Source organism: Oncorhynchus keta, chromosome 20 (genome assembly GCF_023373465.1).
Source record: "Oncorhynchus keta strain PuntledgeMale-10-30-2019 chromosome 20, Oket_V2, whole genome shotgun sequence".
NCBI lineage: Eukaryota > Metazoa > Chordata > Actinopteri > Salmoniformes > Salmonidae > Oncorhynchus > Oncorhynchus keta.
This window is the reverse complement of record NC_068440.1, coordinates 21,904,442-21,932,270: the sequence shown is the minus strand read 5'-3', so window position 1 is coordinate 21,932,270 and position 27,829 is coordinate 21,904,442. Positions and strand designations below refer to the sequence as shown.

The 27,829-nt window shown below is 48.3% G+C and overlaps 2 protein-coding genes and 1 long non-coding RNA gene across 7 annotated transcripts; 2 read left to right on the top strand and 1 right to left on the bottom strand.

Moving 5' to 3' along the window:
* Nucleotides 1–75: 75 nt before the first annotated feature.
* On the top strand, nucleotides 76–12,792 carry matn1 (matrilin 1). Of its 2 annotated transcripts, XM_035795723.2 has the most exons (10): nucleotides 79–401; nucleotides 3,814–3,998; nucleotides 4,236–4,400; nucleotides 4,698–4,920; nucleotides 9,970–10,092; nucleotides 10,243–10,415; nucleotides 10,543–10,774; nucleotides 11,326–11,478; nucleotides 11,994–12,074; nucleotides 12,167–12,792. In XM_035795723.2, exons 1-10 carry the CDS (start codon nucleotides 302–304, stop codon nucleotides 12,214–12,216), a joined length of 1,485 nt encoding a protein of 494 aa, XP_035651616.1. In that variant the 5' UTR covers nucleotides 79–301; the 3' UTR covers nucleotides 12,217–12,792. The 2 variants fall into 2 exon arrangements, with proteins under 2 accessions (XP_035651617.1, XP_035651616.1); XM_035795724.2 differs by lacking the exon at nucleotides 9,970–10,092 and having other exon boundaries at nucleotides 76–401.
* Nucleotides 10,519–18,033, bottom strand: LOC118399556 (uncharacterized). Of its 3 annotated transcripts, none has more exons than XR_008072887.1 (5): nucleotides 17,893–18,033; nucleotides 16,507–16,679; nucleotides 12,119–12,212; nucleotides 11,528–11,689; nucleotides 10,519–10,736 (listed from the first exon to the last, which is right to left on the bottom strand). It is a non-coding gene; the product is annotated as an uncharacterized LOC118399556 (long non-coding RNA). The 3 variants fall into 3 exon arrangements; XR_008072886.1 differs by lacking the exon at nucleotides 17,893–18,033 and adding an exon at nucleotides 17,207–17,356; XR_004828857.2 differs by lacking the exons at nucleotides 16,507–16,679; nucleotides 17,893–18,033 and having other exon boundaries at nucleotides 10,520–10,736; nucleotides 12,119–12,267.
* On the top strand, nucleotides 17,236–27,610 carry sesn2 (sestrin 2). 2 transcript variants are annotated; one of them, XM_052472292.1, is made up of 11 exons: nucleotides 17,236–18,040; nucleotides 18,935–19,000; nucleotides 19,103–19,291; nucleotides 19,486–19,668; nucleotides 19,744–19,965; nucleotides 20,058–20,184; nucleotides 20,287–20,402; nucleotides 20,650–20,733; nucleotides 23,696–23,802; nucleotides 23,898–24,042; nucleotides 24,161–27,610. In XM_052472292.1, exons 1-11 carry the CDS (start codon nucleotides 17,702–17,704, stop codon nucleotides 24,245–24,247), a joined length of 1,665 nt encoding a protein of 554 aa, XP_052328252.1. In that variant the 5' UTR covers nucleotides 17,236–17,701; the 3' UTR covers nucleotides 24,248–27,610. The 2 variants fall into 2 exon arrangements, with proteins under 2 accessions (XP_052328252.1, XP_052328253.1); XM_052472293.1 differs by lacking the exon at nucleotides 17,236–18,040 and adding an exon at nucleotides 18,110–18,484.
* Nucleotides 27,611–27,829: the final 219 nt, after the last annotated feature.

Genomic DNA, 27,829 nt, shown 5'->3' with positions numbered 1-27,829 from the left:
CTCTCCTCCTCTCCTCCACTCCTCCTCTCCTCCTCTCCTCCTCTCCTCCCTCGACCAGTCACTCTCTCTTCTTTTCCTCCTCTCCTCCCTCACCCAGTCACTATCTCCTCCTCTTTCCTCTCGCCTAGTCAATCTCCTCCTCCCTCGCCCAGTCACTATCTCCTCCTCTCTCCCCTCGCCTAGTCACTCTCTCCTGGGCCACCGCTCCAGGACTGCTCTCCCTCTTCTCTGGTGCTAAGGTCGTTTTTGGTCCCTTTTTGGTACTTTTTGGGTCCTGTTCCAGTTGGATCTTTCAGTCATCATGATACCCTCTCCGCCATTGTTCCTGTTGCTGCTCGGCCTCATGGGAGCGCATGCCACCCCTCCCGTGTCCGTGGACCTCCGCACCGCTGCCGCCATGGGTAAGAACCTCCTGACCTCTAACCCTGACACATAATCTAAAACCTAAACATTAATTGTATCCCTTAACCTCTTACCGTTAGTTATAACCCATATTGCCTCCACAATGGGTCAAGAATCATGATCCACTGACTTGGACTGTTCGCCCAACCCTAACCCCTAACCCCTAACCCATTATTCCTAACCCCAGTTTGCCCCTGACCCCAAATGGTGCAGTCACTTAGCCTCAGAGCCCCCTAAACAACCATCGTACCCTTTCCTAACCCCTAAATCTCTCCATCTTTCAGTCTTTCCTCCTCCTGGTGGTGTCTGCTGTGTAGAGTGGAACAGCCAGAGTGGGTTCTAGAGATAGATTATATGGCTGCTGGTCTAAGGCACTGCAGTCCCTGGTTCGAATCCAGACTGCATCACATCCGGCTGTAATTGGAAGTCCCGTAGGGCGGTGCACAACTGGCCCAGCGGCGTCCGGGTTTGGCTGGAGTAGGACATCATTGTAAATAAGAATTTGTTCTTAACTGACTTGCCTAGTTAAATAAAGTTTACATAAAAATAGAATCACACAGAGAAATCTGTCTCAATGATTGTTGGTGTTACAAGCTGGTGCTGGTTCGAAGCTCTTTAGGGCATAGAGGTGGATAGAGTTCTAGCTGTATGTGGTTGGATACTGACTCCAATTGAGTCAGTCAGGGAACATTGAATGGATGTTATAGTTTCAAAGTATTTGTTTTTGTGTTATAATAGTTTATTAAGAGTTTGTTGCTTGTGGGAAGTGTCAGTGTGCTTGCAAGTTTGGTGTTGGTATAAGTATTGTAATGAATTGTTAAGTTAGGTGTTCAAGTGTGTGTGGTTGTGTATGTGTGTGTGTTGGATGTTAGAGGAGGTACTGTATAAACTGCTGCAGTGAGGGAGCGATGGAGGTGAAGGGGGAGAAGGGAGATCAGTGATGTTGCATAAACATAGGGTATGAACAATCACATACAGCTACACTCTACTACGTACAGCTACACTCTACTACGTACAGCTACACTCTACTACATACAGCTACACTCTACTACATACAGCTACACTCTACTACATACAGCTACACTCTACTACGTACAGCTACACTCTACTACGTACAGCTACACTCTACTACGTACAGCTACACTCTACTACGTACAGCTACACTCTACTACGTACAGCTACACTCTACTACATACAGCTACACTCTACTACATACAGCTACACTCTACTACATACAGCTACACTCTACTACATACAGCTACACTCTACTACATACAGCTACACTCTACTACGTACAGCTACACTCTGCTACATACAGCTACACTCTACTACATACAGCTACACTCTATTACATACATCTACACTCTACTACGTACAGCTACACTCTACTACGTACAGCTACACTCTACTACATACAGCTAACGTACAGCTACATTCTACTGCATACAGCTACACTCTACTACGTACAGCTACACTCTACTACGTACAGCTACACTCTACTACATACAGCTAACGTACAGCTACACTCTACGTACAGCTACACTCCTCTCTCTCTCCCTCGTTCTATACTGCCTCTCTCTCTCTACTGCCTCTCTCTCTCCCTCATTCTCCACTGCCTCTCTCTCTCTCCCTCGTTCTCTACTGCCCCTCTCTCTCCCTCGTTCTCTACTGCCTCTCTCTCTACTGCCTCTCTCTACTGCCTCTCTCTCTACTGCCTCTCTCTCTCCCTCGTTCTCTACTGCCCCTCTCTCTCCCTCGTTCTCTACTGCCTCTCTCTCTACTGCCTCTCTCTACTGCCTCTCTCTCTACTGCCTCTCTCTCTCCCTCGTTCTCTACTGCCCCTCTCTCTCCCTCATTCTCTACTGCCTCTCTCTCTACTGCCTCTCTCTCTCCCTCGTTCTCTACTGCCCCTCTCTCTCCCTCGTTCTCTACTGCCTCTCTCTCTACTGCCTCTCTCTCTCCCTCGTTCTCTACTGCCCCTCTCTCTCCCTCGTTCTCTACTGCCCCTCTCTCCCTCGTTCTCTACTGCCTCTCTCTCTACTGCCTCTCTCTCTACTGCCTCTCTCTCTACTGCATCTCTCTCCCTCGTTCTCTACTGCCTCTCTCTCTCCCTCGTTCTCTACTGCCTCTCTCTTTCTACTGCCTCGATCTCTCCCGCCTCTCTCTCTACTGCCTCTCTCTGTCTACTGCCTCTCTCTCTACTGCCTTTCTCTCTCCCTCATTCTCTACTGCCTCTCTCTCTCTACTGCCTCTCTCCCTCGTTCTCTACTGCCCCTCTCTCTACTGCCTCTCTCTCTCCCTCATTCTCTACTGCCTCTCTCTCTACTGCCTCTCTCTCTCCCTCGTTCTCTACTGCCCCTCTCTCTCCCTCGTTCTCTACTGCCTCTCTCTCTACTGCCTCTCTCTCTCCCTCATTCTCTACTGCCTCTCTCTCTCCCTCGTTCTCTACTGCCTCTCTCTCTACTGCCTCTCTCTCTACTGCATCTCTCTCCCTCGTTCTCTACTGCCTCTCTCTCTCCCTCGTTCTCTACTGCCTCTCTCTCTACTGCCTCTCTCTACTGCCTCTCTCTCTACTGCCTCTCTCTCTCCCTCGTTCTCTACTGCCCCTCTCTCTCCCTCGTTCTCTACTGCCTCTCTCTCTACTGCCTCTCTCTCTCCCTCGTTCTCTACTGCCCCTCTCTCTCCCTCGTTCTCTACTGCCTCTCTCTCTACTGCCTCTCTCTCTCCCTCGTTCTCTACTGCCCCTCTCTCTCCCTCGTTCTCTACTGCCTCTCTCTCTACTGCCTCTCTTTCTACTGCCTCTCTCTCTCCCTCATTCTCTACTGCCTCTCTCTCTCCCTCGTTGTCTATGACTCACTGTGACGCTCTCTATTTCTCGCTCTAGCTTGCTGTATTGTGTGTATTTTACTTTGTTGAGGTGACAGTAGACTGAGCTGTTTTTGGAAAACGTATCTTCTCCCTCTCATCATCTTCATCATCATTGTATCTATAACTCAAAATCATCTAAGGCTTCCTCTCAGTCTGGTTCAGTCTGGTTCCGGGTGATTAATACACCCAGACTCATTGACCTCTCATTCTCTCCCTCTATCTTGTCTCCCTTTCACACCATCCATCCCTTCCTCCCTCCCTAATACCCCACTCTCTCGCTCTCTCTCTTTGCCCCTCCCATTATTTGCTCCTCCCTCTTACCTTTCACCTCACTCCTTGCATCCTCATACCTGGTTCTCACTCCCCCTCCCCACGCTTTCACTCCCCCACCTCTACAAATCCCTCCTCTCTCAATTGAATTCAAAGAGAATATGAACAGCAGAATTGACCAGCCATTGAAGCCATTTTTAGCCCTTTTCTGAATAGGAATTTGAATAGTAGTAATCATTGTCACTAATAATAATCAATCCCCCCCCCCTCCAGCGGCAGGTCTGTGTAACACTCGCCCTACAGACCTGGTGTTCATCGTGGACAGCAGTAGGAGCGTGCGTCCGTCAGAGTTCGAGCAGGTCAAGGTGTTCCTGGCCAAGGTCATCGAGGGACTGGATGTTGGACCTGACGCCACACGGGTCGGAGTGGTCAACTATGCCAGCCGCGTCAAGAATGAGGTGTGTGTGTTTGAGTGGTGAGATATAGAATTTTGATGGACTCCATAACTGTCCTGACATTCACTGATGTCCACACGTTCTGTATGCTGCCCCCTTCTGACTCTCCTGAGTACTACATCACCTCTGTGTTGTCCCCAAAAGTTCCAAGATAATCTATTTAGGATGTACTCACACACACTCACACTCACACACACACACACACTCACACACACACACCTAACTCTTGTCTCTCTCCAGCTGTCTCTGAAGACCCATAAAACCAAGGCAGGTCTGGTAAAGGCTGTGACTAAGATTGAGCCCCTGTCCACTGGCACCATGACCGGCCTTGCTATCCAGTTCGCCCTCAACGTAGCTTTCAGCGAGGCTGAGGGCGCCCGCGTCAAGTCCCCAGACATCAGCAAGGTAGGTTAGACGCACACCAGACCTGGGTTCAAATCCTATCTGAAATCTTTAAAATACTTACATTTTCTTTAGCCTGCCTGTAGTGCCAGATGGGTGGGTTTTACATTTTTGGGACTTTTGTATTTGGTCCATTGCAGCAGGCAAGCTTAATCAAACACCGTGGCCTTTACACAACCCTTATCGCCATTTTGTGTCTCAGCGACCGGCTGCTGTTTAATGTCTGCATGACCTAACCTGGTTCCTGTTAATCAACTAGTCTATCCAACTAATGTCGTATCGTTGCCATATGTCCTCCAGGTGGCCATCATTGTGACAGACGGTCGTCCCCAGGACAACGTAAAGGATGTGGCGGCACGTGCCCGGGATGCGGGTATCGAGCTATACGCCATTGGCGTAGGGCGTGTAGACCTGAATACGCTGAAGCAGATCGCCAGCGAGCAGCTGGACGACCACGTGGACTACGTAGAGAGCTACTCAGTCATCGAGAAACTCACCAAGAAGTTCCAGGAGGCTTTCTGTGGTGAGAGAGGGAGGGAGAGGGAAAGACAGAGAGGGAGGGAGAGGGAGGGAAATACAGGAAGGACAGAGAGGGAGGGAAATACAGGAAGGACAGAGAGGGAGGGAGAGGGAGGGAAAGACAGGAAGGACAGAGAGGGAGGGAGAGGGAGGGAAAGACAGGAAGGACAGAGAGGGAGGGAAAGACAGGAAGGACAGAGAGGGAGGGAAATACAGGAAGGACAGAGAGGGAGGGAGAGGGAGGGAAAGACAGGAAGGACAGAGAGGGAGGGAGAGGGAGGGAAAGACAGGAAGGACAGAGAGGGAGGGAGAGGGAGGGAAAGACAGGAAGGACAGAGAGGGAGGGAAAGACAGGAAGGACAGAGAGGGAGGGAAAGACAGGAAGGACAGAGAGGGAGGGAAAGACAGGAAGGACAGAGAGGGAGGGAAAGACAGGAAGGACAGAGAGGGAGGGAAAGACAGGAAGGACAGAGAGGGAGGGAAAGACAGGAAGGACAGAGAGGGAGGGAAAGACAGGAAGGACAGAGAGGGAGGGAAAGACAGGAAGGACAGAGAGGCAGGGAGAGGGAGGGAAAGACAGGAAGGACAGAGAGGGAGGGAGAGGGAAAGACAGGAAGGACAGAGAGGGGGGGAAAGACAGGAAGGACAGAGAAGGGGGAGAAAGAGGGAAATACAGAGAAGGGGGAGAAAGAGGGAATGAAAGAGATGGTAATCATAAGATGGCCATACTAGAAAAGACTAACATTGCAATATGGTCTGATATGTTACTGATAAGTGGTCTGTTCTAGTGTGGCCTATTGACAAGGAGAGAGGATGTGTTTGACAAGGAGATGGGATGTGTTTGACAAGGAGGGAGGATGTGTTTGACAAGGAGATGGGATGTGTTTGACAAGGAGAGAGGATGTGTTTGACAAGGAGAGAGGATGTGTTTGACAAGGAGAGAGGATGTGTTTGACAAGGAGAGAGGATGTGTTTGACAAGGAGATGGGATGTGTTTGACAAGGAGATGGGATGTGTTTGACAAGGAGAGAGGATGTGTTTGACAAGGAGATGGGATGTGTTTGACAAGGAGATGGGATGTGTTTGACAAGGAGAGAGGATGTGTTTGACAAGGAGAGAGGATGTGTTTGACAAGGAGAGAGGATGTGTTTGACAAGGAGAGAGGATGTGTTTGACAAGGAGAGAGGATGTGTTTGACAAGGAGATGGGATGTGTTTGACAAGGAGATGGGATGTGTTTGACAAGGAGAGAGGATGTGTTTGACAAGGAGAGAGGATGTGTTTGACAAGGAGAGAGGATGTGTTTGACAAGGAGATGGGATGTGTTTGACAAGGAGATGGGATGTGTTTGACAAGGAGAGAGGATGTGTTTGACAAAGGAGGGAAAGAGAGAGGATGTGTTTGACAAGGAGAGAAGGAGAGAGGATGTGTTTGACAAGGAGAGAGGATGTGTTTGACAAGGAGAGAGGATGTGTTTGACAAGGAGATGGGATGTGTTTGACAAGGAGATGGGATGTGTTTCACAAGGAGAGAGGATGTGTTTGACAAGGAGAGAGGATGTGTTTGACAAGGAGAGAGGATGTGTTTGACAAGGAGATGGGATGTGTTTGACAAGGAGAGAGGATGTGTTTGACAAGGAGAGAGGATGTGTTTGACAAGGAGAGAGGATGTGTTTGACAAGGAGATGGGATGTGTTTGACAAGGAGATGGGATGTGTTTGACAAGGAGATGGGATGTGTTTGACAAGGAGATGGGATGTGTTTGACAAGGAGATGGGATGTGTTTGACAAGGAGAGAGAATGTGTTTGACAAGGAGAGAGAATGTGTTTGACAAGGAGATGGGATGTGTTTGACAAGGAGATGGGATGTGTTTGACAAGGAGATGGGATGTGTTTGACAAGGAGATGGGATGTGTTTGACAAGGAGAGAGAATGTGTTTGACAAGGAGATGGGATGTGTTTGACAAGGAGATGGGATGTGTTTGACAAGGAGATGGGATGTGTTTGACAAGGAGAGAGGATGTGTTTGACAAGGAGAGAGGATGTGTTTGACAAGGAGAGAGGATGTGTTTGACAAGGAGAGAGGATGTGTTTGACAAGGAGAGAGGATGTGTTTGACAAGGAGAGAGGATGTGTTTGACAGAGGGAGGGAGGGTGTGTTTGACGGAGGGAGGGAGGATGTGTTTGACAAGGAGAGAGGATGTGTTTGACAAGGAGAGAGGATGTGTTTGACAAGAAGAGAGGATGTGTTTGACAAGGAGAGAGGATGTGTTTGACAAGGAGAGAGGATGTGTTTGACAAGGAGAGAGGATGTGTTTGACAAGGAGAGAGGATGTGTTTGACAAGGAGAGAGAATGTGTTTGACAAGGAGAGAGGATGTGTTTGACAAGGAGAGAGGATGTGTTTGACAAGGAGAGAGGATGTGTTTGACAAGGAGAGGGGATGTGTTTGACAAGGAGAGAGGATGTGTTTGACAAGGAGAGAGGATGTGTTTGACAAGGAGAGAGGATGTGTTTGACAAGGAGATGGGATGTGTTTGACAAGGAGATGGGATGTGTTTGACAAGGAGAGAGGATGTGTTTGACAGAGGGAGGGAGGGTGTGTTTGACGGAGGGAGGGAGGATGTGTTTGACAGAGGGAGGGAGGATGTGTTTGACAGAGGGAGGGAGGATGTGTTTGACAGAGGGAGGGAGGGTGTGTTTGACGGAGGGAGGGAGGATGTGTTTGACAGAGGGAGGGAGGATGTGTTTGACGGAGGGAGGGAGGATGTGTTTGACGGAGGGAGGGAGGATGTGTTTGACAGAGGGAGGGAGGATGTGTTTGACAGAGGGAGGGAGGATGTGTTTGACGGAGGGAGGGAGGATGTGTTTGACAGAGGGAGGGAGGATGTGTTTGACAAGGAGAGAGGATGTGTTTGACAGAGGGAGGGAGGATGTGTTTGACAAAGGAGGGAAGGAGAGAGGATGTGTTTGACAGAGGGAGGGAGGATGTGTTTGACAGAGGGAGGGAGGATGTGTTTGACAGAGGGAGGGAGGATGTGTTTGACAGAGGGAGGGAGGATGTGTTTGACAGAGGGAGGGAGGATGTGTTTGACAGAGGGAGGGAGGATGTGTTTGACAGAGGGAGGGAGGATGTGTTTGACAGAGGGAGGGAGGATGTGTTTGACGGAGGGAGGGAGGATGTGTTTGACAGAGGGAGGGAGGATGTGTTTGACAGAGGGAGGGAGGATGTGTTTGACGGAGGGAGGGAGGATGTGTTTGACAGAGGGAGGGAGGATGTGTTTGACGGAGGGAGGGAGGATGTGTTTGACAGAGGGAGGGAGGATGTGTTTGACAAGGATAGAGGATGTGTTTGACAAGGAGAGAGGATGTGTTTGACAAGGAGAGAGGATGTGTTTGACAAGGAGATGGGATGTGTTTGACAAGGAGATGGGATGTGTTTGACAAGGAGAGAGGATGTGTTTGACAGAGGGAGGGAGGGTGTGTTTGACGGAGGGAGGGAGGATGTGTTTGACAGAGGGAGGGAGGATGTGTTTGACAGAGGGAGGGAGGATGTGTTTGACAGAGGGAGGGAGGGTGTGTTTGACGGAGGGAGGGAGGATGTGTTTGACAGAGGGAGGGAGGATGTGTTTGACGGAGGGAGGGAGGATGTGTTTGACGGAGGGAGGGAGGATGTGTTTGACAGAGGGAGGGAGGATGTGTTTGACAGAGGGAGGGAGGATGTGTTTGACGGAGGGAGGGAGGATGTGTTTGACAGAGGGAGGGAGGATGTGTTTGACAGAGGGAGGGAGGATGTGTTTGACAGAGGGAGGGAGGATGTGTTTGACAGAGGGAGGGAGGATGTGTTTGACAGAGGGAGGGAGGATGTGTTTGACAGAGGGAGGGAGGATGTGTTTGACAGAGGGAGGGAGGATGTGTTTGACAGAGGGAGGGAGGATGTGTTTGACAGAGGGAGGGAGGATGTGTTTGACGGAGGGAGGGAGGATGTGTTTGACAAAGGAGGGAAGGAGAGAGGATGTGTTTGACAGAGGGAGGGAGGATGTGTTTGACGGAGGGAGGGAGGGGGATTGGAGAGAAGTCTTCACCATCATAGTCCTTTTCTTCATCCTCACCAAAGGATTTGGTGGGTGTGGCTAGGGTAAGGTGTCATTCTTCAGTAACTCCTCCTCCTCTGAGGGGTGAGACTGAAGCTTCTGATTAGTGTTCCACTAGTGTTAATCAAATCAAACCTCCAATCAGCTCCAGCCTTGGGGGGGCCATTTGCTAGCTGTTTGAATGGCACTTGTATATAGCCAATCATGTTGGATGACCCTCCCGGGGGTGGAGCTGCATGTAAACAGGGATGGCTTCATATTGGACGAGCCTATACCTGACAGTGACATAATTTGGAAACTACCATTTACCTTTTCTAATTCCAATTTCCACATTTATTTTCAATTTGGACAATAAAGCTATTTGGACTAAAGCAGGTATAAATCTCTCCAAACTCTCCCACCCCTGTCTCTTTAAAGATCCACTGTCTTCTACAACAAACATCAGATTCCCGTAGATCCTACCGGATTCCTTTTAAATCACTAGATCTCAGTGGATCCTTAAAATCAACTGTAGATTTTCCTCCAGTTTTCAAACTGACATAGTGTTATTCTGTCCCCTAACCCCCACCACCCCACCCCTGTGGTGTGTGTGTCTGCGAGTGTGCTTCTACATGTGCCTGCATGTGTGTGTGTATCTGTGTGTGTGTCTGTGCGTACCTCCTGTGAATGTGTGTCTGTGCGTACCTCCTGTGTCTGTGCGTACCTCCTGTGTCTGTGCGTACCTCCTGTGTCTGTGCGTACCTCCTGTGTCTGTGCGTACCTCCTGTGTCTGTGCGTACCTCCTGTGTCTGTGCGTACCTCCTGTGTCTGTGCGTACCTCCTGTGTCTGTGTGTCTGTGCGTACCTCCTGTGTATGTGTGTCTGTGCGTACCTCCTGTGTATGTGTGTCTGTGCGTACCTCCTGTGTATGTGTGTCTGTGCGTACCTCCTGTGTATGTGTGTCTGTGCATGCCTAAACACAGTGGCGGACCTGTGTGCCACTGGAGATCATGACTGTCAGCAGGTATGCATCAGCGCACCAGGGTCATTCAAGTGTGCCTGCAAGGAGGGCTTCAGTCTACTGGAGGATGGCAAAAGCTGCAGCGGTGAGTGTGTGTGTGTGTGTGTGTGTGTGTGTGTGTGTGTGTGTGTGAGAGAGAGAGAGTAAGTCTGTGTGTGTGTGAGAGAGAATTATAGAATGTATGAGTATTGTAGAATTTGAGTGTGATGTGTAAACATCCCCCTCGTCCCCCCAGCCTGCAGTAATGCCGCCACAGACGTGGTGTTCCTGATCGATGGTTCTAAGAGTGTGCGTCCAGAGAACTTTGAGCTGGTCAAGAAGTGGATCAACCAGATCGTAGACAAACTGGACGTCTCCGAGACCAAGGCTCATGTTGGACTGGTCCAGTACTCCAGCTCTGTCAAACAGGTGTGTGTGTGTTTTAATAACATGAGATTACAGGATTACAATTTGAGGTTCACTTTATTTATTTATTATTGTGAGAAACCTTTGACTAACTGTGATAACTCACAACCTCCTCACCCTCCCGTCTCAGGAGTTCCCTCTGGGACGTTACAACAACAAGAAAGACCTAAAGGACGCAGTGAAGAAGATGGCCTACATGGAGAGGGGGACCATGACAGGACAGGCCCTGCGCTACCTGACCGACAGCAGCTTTGCACCAGCCGGTGGGGCACGGCCCGGGGTGGCCAAGGTCGGCATTGTGTTCACCGATGGACGTAGCCAGGACTACATCGGAGACGCCGCCAAGAAGGCCAAGGAGCAAGGTGAGGGAGGGAAGAAGGAAGAGTGTTTAAGTGTGTGTGTGAAAGGATTTATGAATGCATGTGTAGTCATCTCCAAGGGTCAGTCACGTTTATTTTGTGACGTTTTACTGTGGATCCACTCTGCATGAGGTATTAAAGTGTGTGTATGTCTCTAATCATGGTCTTTCTAAAACCCAACCCCCTCTCCCCCCTCGCCCTCTCCCTCCCCTACTCCCCCCACCCCCCCGCTCTCTCCCTCCTCGCTCTCTCCCCCCCACCCCCCCGCTCTCTCCCTCCCACCCCCCCGCTCTCTCCCTCTCACCCTCTCGCTCTCTCCCCCCACTCCCTCTCACCCTCCCTCCCCTCGCTCTCTCCCCTCCCCTCGCTCTCTCCCCTCCCCTCACTCTCTCCCCTCCCCTCACTCTCTCCCCTCCCCTCACTCCTCTCTCCCTCCCCTCGCTCTCCCTCCCCTCGCTCCCTCCCCTCGCTCTCCCTCCCCCCGCTCCCTCCCCTCGCTCTCCCTCCCCCCTCTCTCCCTCCCCTCGCTCTCCCTCCCCTCGCTCTCTCTCTAGGTTTTAGGATGTATGCTGTGGGCGTGGGTAATGCTGTAGAGGATGAGTTGAGGGAGATAGCATCACAGCCAACAGGAGAACACTACTTCTACACTGCAGACTTTAAAGCCATGACAGCCATCGCTAAGAAGCTGCAGATAAACATCTGTCAAGGTCTGACACACACACATACACACACACCAACACACATTCACACACACACCTGTTTGACAGAGCTGGAGTACTGGACCAGTCCAACGTGAGCCTTGGTCTCGGAGACACGATCTGGTTGATCCACTTCTTGACCAGCTGCAAGGTTCTCTGGACGCACACTCTCGCAGACCATTGTTTAGGAACACCACGTCTGTGGCGGCATTACTGCAGGCTGGGGGGACGAGGGGGGATGAGGGGTATTAAACAAATACACACCACACTCAAAACTCTACACATATATTTAATCATTCTCTCTCATTTAATCACACACACAGAATGTCTTCCCTGCTCATAAGGTAAATCTCCACTACCCTATGTGACTATGCTGTCTGTCTTTACGGAGGAGGACTCATGTGAATGTGACTATATGCTGTCTGTCTTTACAGAGGAGGACCCATGTGAATGTGACTTTATGCTGTCTGTCTTTACAGAGGAGGACCCATGTGATTGTGACTTTATGCTGTCTGTCTTTACAGAGGAGGACCCATGTGAATGTGACTCTGTCGTTAAGTTCCAGAAAAAAGTAGAAGAAGCCTTACAGGCACTTACGAAAAAACATATCCTTTACAAGAGTGTGAGAGTACAGTAAAAATGTTGTTACCACTGTGTTACATCTGCCTTGCTGTGGTTTCCTTGACTCCGATTTCACTGGAGGGCGTGTCGAAGAGGATCGCTGCACTGGAGAACAAGATTGTCTGAGGATACACACACATACCCCAAACACACACCCTGTTTTTACTTCCTGTTGAGTCTGAAGAGGAGTTTATGACCTCTGAGCTTTGACCCCCGCCCCAGTTCTCTTTAGCACCCCTCTCTTTCTGCCTCACCTTGTCCATCACTGGGTTTCCTGGAGATGGAGCACCGGTCACCATGGTAACTCATCTTCTGTCTGTGCCTCTGAAAGTCTCCCCCCATAGGCAGCCTGTGTGTGCGTTAATAAAAGTCTTCCCTCATAGGGAACCGGTGTTTGTAACACTGAAGGGTCCTATCTTTAAGGCGGCCTGTGTGTGCGCAATGTATAGTCTTCCCCAAAGGCAGCTTGTGTCTTGTCATTCCCAGTGGAACAGGACATCAGTTCCATTGATCATTTTGTTGTTGTGTGTCTCTCCCTGCATCTCTCACTCATGTCTTTCTTTCCCCTGTTGTCACCATACGAAGGTATCTATTTTGTATGGAATATATATATAAAAGGTAATTTAATATAAGATTGGTCTTAAAGATACATGTGCTGATGATGTTTTTATTTTCCTAAATAAAGACATTTCAGGAAGTATACATTGTTAATAGAAGTGGAGAAGGTATGATACAACTGACGTCATCGTGATCATGAGCTACACAGTGTGAGGAACAGTGTTCACTGGGAGGACTGAAAATCAAATCTCATTTTATTTGTCACATTCACATGTTTAGCAAATGTTATTGTGAGTGTAGCTCAATGCTTGTGTCTCCAACAGTGCAGTAATAGCTAACAATTTCACAACAATACACACAAATCTAAAGTAAAGGAATGGAGTTATAGAATATATAAATATTTGGGCGAGCGATGTCAGAGCGGCATAGTATAAGATACAGTAGAATAGGATAGAATACAATAGATGAGATGAGTAATGCAAAATATGTAAACATTATTAACTCTTAGTGATCCTTCGCGCGCCAATCCCGTTAATGGGATTGATTTGACAACACCCAGTGAAATAGCAGCGCGCCAAATTCAAAAACAGAAATACTCATAATAATAATTCATAAATCATACAGGTCTTGTTTTTAAATTTTTTATTTTACCCCTTTTTCTCCCCAATTTCGTGGTATCCAATTGTTAGTAGCTACTATCTTGTCTCATCGCTACAACTCCCGTACGGGCTCGGGAGAGACGAAGGTTGAAAGTCATGCGTCCTCCGATACCCAACTCAAACAAGCTGCACTGCTTCTTAACACAGCGCGCATCCAACCCGGAAGCTAGCCGCACCAATGTGTCGGAGGAAACACCGTGCACCTGGCAACCTTGGTTAGCGTGCACTGCGCCCAGCCAGCCACAGGAGTCGCTGGTGTGCGATGAGACAAGTATATCCCTACCGGCCAAACCCTCCCTAACCCGGACGACGCTAGGCCAATTGTGCGTCGCCCCACAGACCTCCCGGTCGCCGCCGGTTACGACAGAGCCTGTGTGTGAACCCAGAGTCTCTGGTGGCACAGCTAGCCCTGCAGTACAGCGCCCTTAATCACTGCGCCACCCAGGAGGCATGAACTTCTTGTTAATCCAGCCACAGTGTCAGATTTCAAAAAGGCTTTACGGCAAAAGCAAACCATGCTATTATCTTTATATATCCAAATGTCCTTATATATCCAAAATATCAATTTATTTGGCGCGTATGATTCAGAAAATACACCGGTTCCAACTCGCGCAACATGACTACACATTATCTAATTAGTTACCTGTAAACTTGATCCAAACATTTCAAACAACTGTCCTAATCCAACTTTAGGTATTTTTAAATGTAAATAATCGATCAAATTTAAGACGGAATAAACTACGTTCAATACCGGAGGAAAACAAAGTGGAGCGTGCTTTTCAGGTCACGGGCCTCTATCAAACAGTACACTTCACTCGACCCTCGTTCTGAACAGGGCTACTTCTTCATTTCTCAAAGGAAAAACATCAACCAATTTCTAAAGACTGGTGACATCCAGTAGAAGCGATAGGAACTGCATGCAACTGCCTTAGAATTCTAGATTCTCAATGAAAACCCATTGAAAAGAGAGTGACCTCAACATTTTTTCCCCTGGATGGCTTGTCCTCGGGGTTTCGCCTGCCAAATAAATTCTGTTATACTCAGACATCATTCAAACAGTTTTAGAAACTTCAGAGTGTTTTCTATCCAAATCTACTAATAATATGCATATCCTAGCTTCTGGGCCTGAGTAGCAGGTAGTTTACTTTGGGCACACTTTTCATCCGGACGTGAAAATAGTGCCCCCTAGCCTTAAGCAGTTGTTACTAGTGTTCTGTTATTAAAGTGGCCAGTGATTCCAAGTCTATGTATATAGGGCAGCAGCCTCTAATCTGCTAGTGATGGCTATTTCACTTTATTTAACAGTTTGTTTAACTCGGGTGGTTGTTGTCCTTGATGATCTTTTTGGCCTTCCTGTGACATCGGGTGTTGTAGGTGTCCTGGAGGGCAGGTAGTTTGCCCCCGGTGATGCGTTGGGCAGACCGCACCACCCTCTGGAGAGCCCTGCGGTTGCGGGCGATAGTCCTATAGTTCTGTTACCTTTGCTTTCTTGGGTACAGGAACAATGGTGGACATCTTGAAGCAAGTAGGGACAGCAGACTGGGATAGGGTGAGATTGAATATGTCCGTAAATACTCCAGCCAGTTGGTCTGCGCATGCTCTGAGGACGCGGCTAGGGATGCCGGCAGCCTTGCGAGGGTTAACAAGCTTAAATATCGGCCAAGTAGTTCTTGTTATCCTCAAAGCGGGCGAAGAAGGTCTTTTACGTTGCTGGTTTTCCCTAGTCCGTGATTTTCTGTAGACTCTGCCACAAACGTCTCGTGTCTGAGTCGTTGAATTGCGACTCCACTTTGTCTCTATACTGACATTTTGCCTGTTTGATTGCCTTTCGGAGGGAATAACTACACCGTTTGTATTCAGCAATATTCCCAGTCACCTTGCCATGGTTAAATGCGAGGGTTTGCGCTTTCAGTTTTGCGCAAATGTTGCCATCTATCCAAGGTAGTTTTTTTGTTGTTGAATTTTTACCCCTTTTTCTCCCCAATTTCATGGTGTCCAATTGTTGTAGTAGCTAATTTCTTGTCTCATCACTACAACTCCCATACGGGCTCGGGAGAGACGAAGGTTGAAAGTCATGCGTCCTCCGATACACAACCCAACCTAGCCGTACTGCTTCTTAACACAGCGCGCATCCAACCCGGAAGCCAGCCGCACCAATATGTCGGAGGAAACACAGTGCACCTGGCAACCTTGGTTAGCGCGCACTGCGCCCGGCCCGCCACAGGAGTCGCTGGTGCACGATGAGACAAGGACATCCCTACCGACCAAGCCCTCCCTAACCCGGACGACGCTAGGCCAATTGTGCGTCGCCCCATGGACCTCCCGGTCGCGGCTGGTTACGACAGAGCCTGGGCGTGAACCGAGAGAACCAACAGATGGTGGCACAGCTGGCGCTGCAGTACAGCGCCCTTAACCACTGCGCCACCCGGGAGGCGTTGGTTAGGGTAGTTTTTAATAGTCACAGTGGGTACAACATCTCCTATACACTTCCTGATAAACTCAGCCATCGTATCAGTGTATTCATCAATATTATTCTCGGAGGCTACAGGGAGCATATCCCAGTCCGCATGATCAAAACAATCTTGAAGCGTAGATTACGTTTGGTCAGAGCAGCGTTGAATAGTTGAGTGTTTTAGTGGCGCGAGTATTACAGTCAATGTGTTGATAGAATTTAGGCAGCCTTTTTCTCAAATTTGCTTTGTTAAAATCTCTAGCTACAATAAATGCGGCCTCAAGATATGTGGTTTCCAGTTTGCATATAGTACAGTGAAGTTCTTTGAGGGCCGTCGTGATATCGGCTAGAGGGGGGATACACGGCTGTCACTATAACCAAAGATAATTATTTTGGGAGATAATACGGTCGGCATTTGATTGTGAGGTATTCTAGGTCGTGTGAACAAAAGGACTTGAGTTCCTGTATGTTATCACAATCACACCATGAGTCGTTTATCATGAAACATACACCTTCTTCTTACAGGAGAGATATTTATTCCTGTCTGTGCGATGAACTGAGAACCCAACTGGCTGGACGGACTCAGACAGTATATCACGGGTGAGCCAGGTTTCCATGAAACAGAGTACGTTACAATCCCTGATGTCTCTCTGGAAAGAAATCCTCTCCCTGAGCTCGTCAACTTTATTATCCAGAGACTGAACATTAGTGAGTAATATACTCGGAAAAGGTGGGTGGTGTGCATACCTGCTAAGTCAGTTTAGAAGACCACGCGGAGTACCTCTCCTCCGCCGGCGCTGTTTTGGATCGGCCTCTGGAAAACGAACAATGGATCCGATTCGGGAAAGTTGTATTCCTGGTCGTAATGCTGGTAGTGCTGATGAGTTACCGCCGCTCTGATATCAAATAGTTCTTCCCGGCTGTATGTAATAATGCAAAAAGAGCAAATAATCTAAGAAATAACACATAATAAAACAAAATTCTGCAAAAATACCTAAGAGCTAGAAGCGCGGCAGCCCTCTCTGTCGGTGCCATTTTCCAACTTTTTCCCCAATTGAACACACACCTGTAGTGTGAGAAACAGTGTTTACTGGGAGTACTGAATACACACACACACAGTGTGAGGAACAGTGTTAACTGGGAGTACTTAACACACACACAACCCCCTCTGGGGGAGGATATAAAGGTAGAGGTGCTAAGAATAAAGTTTGCTGTGTGTCCTCACTCTCACTACTTTCATGAACTCCAGACTCTACACCGAAAACCAGTCTATCCCCATAATTTGAATTTCAACAGCAGCAAGAATCCAAGTAGATGGAACAATGGGCAACAAATCAAGAATACAAATGTACATAGTTAACTATTTTGACAGTACCTAATGCATATTACAATATCATTATCATATGGTGAGGGAACACGCAGAATGAAGAATCCATAAACCACAGACCATTTTTTTTAAATCTGTGACGTCAGTGGGCACGCAGAAGTTGAGGAGTTGATACCGGCGAATGGGCAGATCATGAAAGTCAGCAAATTTCTCCACATTTGAAAGATCATCCGGACAAGTGACGAATATGTGTCACATATTCGATACCAGAACCTTATATAATGGACGTATATTGCTGCAGGCGCTTTCGCTGTTTTGATCCGATTCAAATTGACAGGGATGAACAACTTGCTAGCCTTCGGTAATGATGTGCCCCGTGCTCGAGACGTTAGCAAGCTAGATTCAAATTAAATGTGTTGTCATTACTTGAGAAAAAAAATCTGTCGATTTGAGAACAAAATATGTGGGGATTACTGCCGACTACGGTCAACTGACGAAATCTGACTGAGATGTGAAAGCATAAATGCTAACTAGCTAGCACACCAGCATTCCGAAACCAGCGTTAGCCAGCCAGCTAGCCAGCTAGGGACAAGGCACGGTTCTGTGCAGGTTGCTATGGAAGAGGTGGCGCTAGAACCACCGACGGACGCGCTCTGTGAATGTAATGGAGGTAGAACCACCAACTCCGAAAATCCCAGACCTAAAAGCCGACATCATCAACCCGAATTCGGGCCGAACCCGAGTAACTTTTCTCGGCTGTGCAGTAGGAACGATGCGGAGAGGGCAGAGGCGCTGGAAGAACTGACCCAGAGCGTCATGTCCCGGTTGGGTCTGGACCGACCCGGTTCTGCTCGTCTCGATAAACACACTCTCCTGCAGCTGCTGCGGGTCTCCCGGTCCTGCCCCTTACAGGAGGTCCGCGAGAGGGCAGCAGAACTACTGCGGACTGCACAGGTAGGGCCCGAGCAACAGAGACAGCGAGACGGGTAACTAGCACGGTTTGCCAGTTGCCAGAAACGTTCATTTTTGCCTGAGAGGAGCAAATCATTTACACAATATGTCATTGATCCAGCTATGTGATGTTGCTCATCAAATGACAAGATTGAGGAGTCTCCATGAATTAAAGGTACATGAAGTCATGATGAACGATGATAACCCCAGTCAATGACAGTTAAGTTCCCAGCTGTCTTCTGTCAGTTGCCAGTTTGTTTCATCAGACAGTCGAGCACGGGATGATGTAAGACTAGGACACGCCCCCGTTGAGCTCTTATCGAAACACCACGGCACGCTCACGATTCATTACATTACTGAAAGAAAACAGATTTACCGGGTCCTGTAGTTTTTAGCTGTTAACATAGTATATATACCGCAGAGTTAACCTGTCAACTCCAGATGATGGTGAGTGTTTGGGAATGTGGATGGTTGTATATTATGAATTTGGTTCCTAGTATAAAAGTTGTTGCTCAGGTATCATGTTACAGTGTTACTTCAATTTGGGCTAACAGGGAGGCAGTTGTAACTGGCAGCTGATATAGTAACTTCACTGTTCTAGATGGCTCTGGCACAAGTGTTTGAGTCTACTTAAGCCTGCGTCATGGCTATAACATACTGTAGATAGAACAATGACAGTCTAGGAATAAGAGCTAGAAATAAGGTGTTGTGTATTTGGTGGATCACAAAGCAGGAAACCAGTATTTCCACTTCTCTGTCCTGTAGAGGGACAGAGACATCCCTGTAGTAGAGGGATGTTTTTATTGAAGAAAATGTGGATGTTTGAGTTGGTGACGGAATTGTATCATTCCATATAGTTATTCATGGTCTCTCTCTCGCTCTCTCTCTCACACACAGGAGCAAGGTGTTGAGATTCCTCAGGCTTTGGCCTCCGGTCCTAGTGCCTTCATCCCTGCACAAGTGGTACGTGTGTGTGCACGGATAAGCATATGACTATTACAGTGAGTGTGAGACAGTATCAGTTTGTCCATGATCTTACTGTGTGTGTTTCTGACTCCCTCTCAGATTTTGGATGAGGGACCAGATCAGGAAGTTCTGATAGAAGCCTTCCTCTCATTGGGTCGTTTTGACCACATCACCATGGTGATGGCCCTTCACCCCACCTACCTCAGCTGCTTCCTGCGTACCCAGCATGCTTTGCTGGAGCTGGATGGCCCGCTACCCCGCCCCTGGAGGCACTACATCGTTGTCATGGTGAGAGCCTGTACTGCCTAAACTGAACCATAACTTCACAGAATCACTGATCAACAAATCACCTTACATCTCAAATAATGACTTATTATGTAATTACCTTACTCAAGCTGATCCCATCAAACACACTGTCTCTCTCTACTTTCCCTCCCACTTTTTCTCTATTCTCTTCTCTCCCTCTCTCCCTCTCTCCCCAGGCTGCAGCACGTCACCAGTGTTCCTACCTTGTCCAACAGCATAGTGCAGGGTTCCTGGAGGCGGGCGGGGAGGAGAGCTGGCTGGAGGGGCTACAACACACACACCCCAAAATACGCTGCCTACACACACTTAACAAGCTGCTGGCACACAGACCCTGGCTCATCACACAACAGCACATACAGGTGAGACACACACACACACACACACACACACACACACAGGTAAACAGTAATGGTCGTCCACCCCCTCTCCTGCAGGAGTTGGTGTGTCCTGGGGCGGATGATCGTTGGTCATTGGCTGAGCTGATCCACGCAGTTGTTCTGATGACTCACTCTCATTCGCTGTCCTCCTTCGTTTGGGGGTGTGGCCTACACCCTGAGCCCGACCACATAGGAGGCCACGCCTTCTGCCCACCATCACCATCCAATAACATGCCACAAAGCCCTCACAGTCCCGCCCCCGAGGACGGCAAGCCAGAGGTGAGATTTGAGATGCAGTCTAGGTCGCTGGATAAGTGACAACATGTAAATCAGTCACTTATTTTCTCTCTCTCCTTCTCTCTCTCTGTCAGGATGGAGTGACGGAGGTGGAGGCATTGATGAAGAGGATGGTGGAGTTACAACAGCAGGTGGAGGAGTGTAGTCAGGAAGAGATGATCACTCGCTTTGAGAGGGAGAGGAGCGAGAGCATACCTACTGGTACACACACACCTCCACTGCACATTTATGCACACGCTGTCTCACTCTGTGGCTGTTTTCCATGGCATTCTTTCTGACTTGTGTGTGTGTGTGTGTGTGTAGCAGTGGTACGGGGAGCCCCCTCTGACTTGGTGTTGAGGTTAGTGGAGGATCCAGAGTTCATCTATGAAGACTTCTCCATCCGAGGAGAACAGTCACCTCCTACCATGAGAGCACAGGTGTGTGTGTGTGTGTGTGTGTGTGTGTGTGTGTGTGTGTGTGTGTGTGTGTGTGTGTGTGTGTGTGTGTGTGTGTGTGTGTGTGTGTGTGTGTGTGTGTGTGTGTGTGTGTGTGTGTGTGTGTGTGTGTGTGTGTGTGTGTGTGTAATGTTTGCATGTCTGATTATAGGACTTCTCATGGGAAAGCTATGGTTGTTGGTGTGCATATAAGATGCATGTACAATTTATAGTGTGTGTGTGTATATAGGACTACTCATGGGAAGACCATGGATTCTCCCTAGTGAACAGACTGTTACCAGACATGGGCCAATTACTGGAGGAGAAGTTCCAGGTACTACAACAAGTATCCTTTAACGTGTTGACCCTTCACCTGTGACATATTAACCAACACACACATCTGGTTTATACTGATGGAATGACGTCTTGTCTTCTGTCAGGTTGATACTGATGGAGTGTCTGTCAGGTTGATACTGATGGAGTGTCTGTCAGGTTGATACTGATGGAGTGTCTGTCAGGTTGATACTGATGGAGTGTCTGTCAGGTTGATACTGATGGAGGTTCTGTCAGGTTGATACTGATGGAGTGTCTGTCAGGTTGATACTGATGGAGGTTCTGTCAGGTTGATACTGATGGAGTGTCTGTCAGGTTGATACTGATGGAGTGTCTGTCAGGTTGATACTGATGGAGTGTCTGTCAGGTTGATACTGATGGAGTGTCTGTCAGGTTGATACTGATGGAGTGTCTGTCAGGTTGATACTGATGGAGTGTCTGTCAGGTTGATACTGATGGAGTGTCTGTCAGGTTGATACTGATGGAGTGTCTGTCAGGTTGATACTGATGGAGGTTCTGTCAGGTTGATACTGATGGAGGTTCTGTCAGGTTGATACTGATGGAGGTTCTGTCAGGTTGATACTGATGGAGTGTCTGTCAGGTTGATACTGATGGAGTGTCTGTCAGGTTGATACTGATGGAGTGTCTGTCAGGTTGATACTGATGGAGTGTCTGTCAGGTTGATACTGATGGAGTGTCTGTCAGGTTGATACTGATGGAGTGTCTGTCAGGTTGATACTGATGGAGTGTCTGTCAGGTTGATACTGATGGAGTGTCTGTCAGGTTGATACTGATGGAGTGTCTGTCAGGTTGATACTGATGGAGTGTCTGTCAGGTTGATACTGATGGAGTGTCTGTCAGGTTGATACTGATGGAGTGTCTGTCAGGTAGATACTGATGGAGTGTCTGTCAGGTTGATACTGATGGAGTGTCTGTCAGGTAGATACTGATGGAGTGTCTGTCAGGTTGATACTGATGGAGTGTCTGTCAGGTTGATACTGATGGAGTGTCTGTCAGGTAGATACTGATGGAGTGTCTGTCAGGTTGATACTGATGGAGTGTCTGTCAGGTTGATACTGATGGAGGTTCTGTCAGGTTGATACTGATGGAGTGTCTGTCAGGTTGATACTGATGGAGGTTCTGTCAGGTTGATACTGATGGAGTGTCTGTCAGGTTGATACTGATGGAGTGTCTGTCAGGTTGATACTGATGGAGTGTCTGTCAGGTTGATACTGATGGAGTGTCTGTCAGGTTGATACTGATGGAGTGTCTGTCAGGTTGATACTGATGGAGTGTCTGTCAGGTTGATACTGATGGAGTGTCTGTCAGGTTGATACTGATGGAGTGTCTGTCAGGTTGATACTGATGGAGTGTCTGTCAGGTTGATACTGATGGAGTGTCTGTCAGGTTGATACTGATGGAGTGTCTGTCAGGTTGATACTGATGGAGTGTCTGTCAGGTTGATACTGATGGAGTGTCTGTCAGGTTGATACTGATGGAGTGTCTGTCAGGTTGATACTGATGGAGTGTCTGTCAGGTAGATACTGATGGAGTGTCTGTCAGGTTGATACTGATGGAGTGTCTGTCAGGTTGATACTGATGGAGTGTCTGTCAGGTAGATACTGATGGAGTGTCTGTCAGGTTGATACTGATGGAGTGTCTGTCAGGTTAATACTGATGGAGTGTCTGTCAGGTTGATACTGATGGAGTGTCTGTCAGGTTGATACTGATGGAGGTTCTGTCAGGTTGATACTGATGGAGTGTCTGTCAGGTAGATACTGATGGAGTGTCTGTCAGGTTGATACTGATGGAGGTTCTGTCAGGTTGATACTGATGGAGTGTCTGTCAGGTTGATACTGATGGAGGTTCTGTCAGGTTGATACTGATGGAGTGTCTGTCAGGTTGATACTGATGGAGTGTCTGTCAGGTTGATACTGATGGAGTGTCTGTCAGGTTGATACTGATGGAGTGTCTGTCAGGTTGATACTGATGGAGTGTCTGTCAGGTAGATACTGATGGAGTGTCTGTCAGGTAGATACTGATGGAGTGTCTGTCAGGTTGATACTGATGGAGTGTCTGTCAGGTTGATACTGATGGAGTGTCTGTCAGGTTGATACTGATGGAATGTCTGTCAGGTTGATACTGATGGAGGTTCTGTCAGGTTGATACTGATGGAGGTTCTGTCAGGTTGATACTGATGGAATGTCTGTCAGGTTGATACTGATGGAGTGTCTGTCAGGTTGATACTGATGGAGGTTCTGTCAGGTTGATACTGATGGAGGTTCTGTCAGGTTGATACTGATGGAGTGTCTGTCAGGTTGATACTGATGGAGTGTCTGTCAGGTTGATACTGATGGAGTGTCTGTCAGGTTGATACTGATGGAGTGACGTCTTGTCTTCTATCAGGTTGATACTGATGGAGGTTCTGTCAGGTTGATACTGATGGAGTGTCTGTCAGGTTGATACTGATGGAGTGTCTGTCAGGTTGATACTGATGGAGTGTCTGTCAGGTTGATACTGATGGAGTGTCTGTCAGGTTGATACTGATGGAGGTTCTGTCAGGTTGATACTGATTGAGTGTCTGTCAGGTTGATACTGATGGAGTGTCTGTCAGGTTGATACTGATGGAGGTTCTGTCAGGTTGATACTGATTGAGTGTCTGTCAGGTTGATACTGATGGAGTGTCTGTCAGGTTGATACTGATGGAGTGTCTGTCAGGTTGATACTGATGGAGTGTCTGTCAGGTTGATACTGATGGAGGTTCTGTCAGGTTGATACTGATGGAGGTTCTGTCAGGTTGATACTGATTGAGTGTCTGTCAGGTTGATACTGATGGAGGTTCTGTCAGGTTGATACTGATGGAGTGTCTGTCAGGTTGATACTGATGGAGGTTCTGTCAGGTTGATACTGATTGAGTGTCTGTCAGGTTGATACTGATGGAGTGACGTCTTGTCTTCTGTCAGGTTGTGTGTAGTCTAACCTACAACAGGATGGCGATGCATAAGGATGTGGACACACACACACTCCGCAAGGCTCTCTGGAACTACATACACTGCCTCTACGGAATACGGTCAGTCTCACACACACACACACTTGTATGTTCATAACTGTGTGTGTTTGTGCACCTGGGTTTGTCTATTATACGGATGTTTTGTGTGTGTGTAGGTACGATGACTACGACTACGGAGAGGTGAATGTGTTGTTGGAGCGAAGCCTCAAGATGTTTGTGAAAACAGTAGCGTGTCATCCAGAACAGACTACAGATAGGATCTACTCTGCCTACTGGAGACTCTTTAGACACTCTGAGAAGGTACGCGCCACACACACATTCAAAACCATCGCTAAAAACTCTGTCCATCTGTATCTACTTTTCTTGTGTGTCAGGTGTGTTACTGACTGACTGTGTCTTCCTGTTTCTCTTTCTCCAGGTCCATGTCAACCTGCTGCTGATGGAGGCTCGACTACAGGCTGCTCTACTATACACACTACGAGCTGTCACACGCTACATGACATGACTACAGGCTGCTCTACTATACACACTACGGGCTGTCACACGCTACATGACATGACTACAGGCTGCTCTACTATACACACTACGGGCTGTCACACGCTACATGACATGACTACAGGCTGCTCTACTATACACACTACGGGCTGTCACACGCTACATGACATGACTACAGGCTGCTCTACTATACACACTACGGGCTGTCACACGCTACATGACATGACTACAGGCTGCTCTACTATACACACTACGGGCTGTCACACGCTACATGACATGACTACAGGCTGCTCTACTATACACACTACGGGCTGTCACACGCTACATGACATGACTACAGGCTGCTCTACTATACACACTACGGGCTGTCACACGCTACATGACATGACTACAGGCTGCTCTACTATACACACTACGGGCTGTCACACGCTACATGACATGACTACAGGCTGCTCTACTATACACACTACGGGCTGTCACACGCTACATGACATGACTACAGGCTGCTCTACTATACACACTACGGGCTGTCACACGCTACATGACATGACTACAGGCTGCTCTACTATACACACTACGGGCTGTCACACGCTACATGACATGACTACAGGCTGCTCTACTATACACACTACGGGCTGTCACACGCTACATGACATGACTACAGGCTGCTCTACTATACACACTACGGGCTGTCACACGCTACATGACATGACTACAGGCTGCTCTACTATACACACTACGGGCTGTCACACGCTACATGACATGACTACAGGCTGCTCTACTATACACACTACGGGCTGTCACAAGCTACATGACATGACTACAGGCTGCTCTACTATACACACTACGGGCTGTCACAAGCTACATGACATGACTACAGGCTGCTCTACTATACACACTACGGGCTGTCACACGCTACATGACATGACTACAGGCTGCTCTACTATACACACTACGGGCTGTCACACGCTACATGACATGACTACAGGCTGCTCTACTATACACACTACGGGCTGTCACACGCTACATGACATGACTACAGGCTGCTCTACTATACACACTACGGGCTGTCACACGCTACATGACATGACTACAGGCTGCTCTACTATACACACTACGGGCTGTCACACGCTACATGACATGACTACAGGCTGCTCTACTATACACACTACGGGCTGTCACACGCTACATGACATGACTACAGGCTGCTCTACTATACACACTACGGGCTGTCACACGCTACATGACATGACTACGGGCTGTCACACGCTACATGACATGACTACGGGCTGTCACAAGCTACATGACATGACTACTGCCTGTCACACGCTACATGACATGACTACAGGCCTGTCACACGCTACATGACATGACTACGGGCTGTCACAGGCTACATGACTACTGCCTGTCACAAGCTACATGACATGACTACAGGCCTGTCACAAGCTACATGACATGACTACGGCCTGTCACACGCTACATGACATGACTACGGGCTGTCACACGCTACATGACATGACTACGGCCTGTCACAGGCTACATGACATGACTACTGCCTGTCACACGCTACATGACATGACTACGGCCTGTCACAGGCTACATGACATGACTACTGCCTGTCACACGCTACATGACATGACTACAGGCCTGTCACACGCTACATGACATGACTACAGGCCTGTCACACGCTACATGACATGACTACGGCCTGTCACACGCTACATGACATGACTACAGGCCTGTCACAAGCTACATGACATGACTACGGGCTGTCACACGCTACATGACATGACTACGGCCTGTCACATGCTACATGACATGACTACAGGCTGCTCTACTATACACACTACGGGCTGTCACAGGCTACATGACATGACTACAGGCTGCTCTACTATACACACTACGGGCTGTCACATGCTACATGACATGACTACAGGCTGCTCTACTATACACAATACGGGCTGTCACACGCTACATGACATGACTACAGGCTGCTCTACTATACACACTACGGGCTGTCACACGCTACATGACATGACTACAGGCTGCTCTACTATACACACTACGGGCTGTCACACGCTACATGACATGACTACAGGCTGCTCTACTATACACACTACGGGCTGTCACAAGCTACATGACATGACTACGGGCCTGTCACACGCTACATGACATGACTACGGGCTGTCACACGCTACATGACATGACTACTGCCTGTCACACGCTACATGACATGACTACGGGCCTGTCACAAGCTACATGACATGACTACGGGCCTGTCACACGCTACATGACATGACTACGGGCCTGTCACAAGCTACATGACATGACTACGGCCTGTCACAAGCTACATGACATGACTACGGGCTGTCACACGCTACATGACATGACTACGGGCTGTCACATGCTACATGACATGACTACGGGCTGTCACATTTCTACATGTCAAACGCTACATGACATAACTACGGACTGTCACACGCTACATGACATAACTACGGCCTGTCACACACTACATAACTACGGCCTGTCACAAGCTACATGACTACGGGCTGTCACACGCTACATGACTACGGGCTGTCACACGCTACATGACTACGGGCTGTCACACGCTACATGACTACGGGCTGTCACACGCTACATGACTACGGGCTGTCACACGCTACATGACTACGGGCTGTCACACGCTACATGACTACGGCCTGTCACACACTACATGACTACAGGCCTGCCACACGCTACATGACTACGGGCTGTCACACGCTACATGACTACGGGCTGTCACACGCTACATGACTACGGCCTGTCACACGCTACATGACTACGGGCTGTCACACGCTACATGACTACGGGCTGTCACACGCTACATGACTACGGCCTGTCACACGCTACATGACTACGGGCTGTCACACGCTACATGACTACGGGCTGTCACACGCTACATGACTACAGGCCTGCCACACGCTACATGACTACGGCCTGTCACACGCTACATGACTACGACCTGTCACACGCTACATGACTACGGCCTGTCACACGCTACATGACTACGGGCCCGTCACACGCTACATGACTACACACAGTTAATGTCTGAATCTGACAGTTGAGATTGATCATAAGTCAATGTTGTGTTTATTCTGCTCTGTGTAATAAGCTGCCTATTTTGTGTTTGTGGTTATAATGCTACACATAGAGTTAGGTTGATCCAGTCAATCAATCAATCATCTCGCTGTGTTAAACTATTATTGTACTAGCTACTGTGTTCACAGTGGCTGTTACCATTTAATGCTTCAGATCATACATAAGACAATTGAATGAATGGTTCATTTATTTTTTTAATGTACAATAAAATGTATTTTGTTATCAAAATCAACACATGGTGTGAAGTTCCAGATTTTTATGCAGGCATAACTGAAGACCTCTGCAGTTCCAAGGCTGGCCACGAGGTGGAGATGAAGGGTATACTCTTCTCTTACTGGAACGTCAAATTCGGAGTTTCATGGAACTTAGTTCCCAACAGAGAATGGTGGATCTAGCCTTAAAGAACAGACGGATGCTATGTTGACAGATGAGAGCGAGTGTGTGTCTGTCT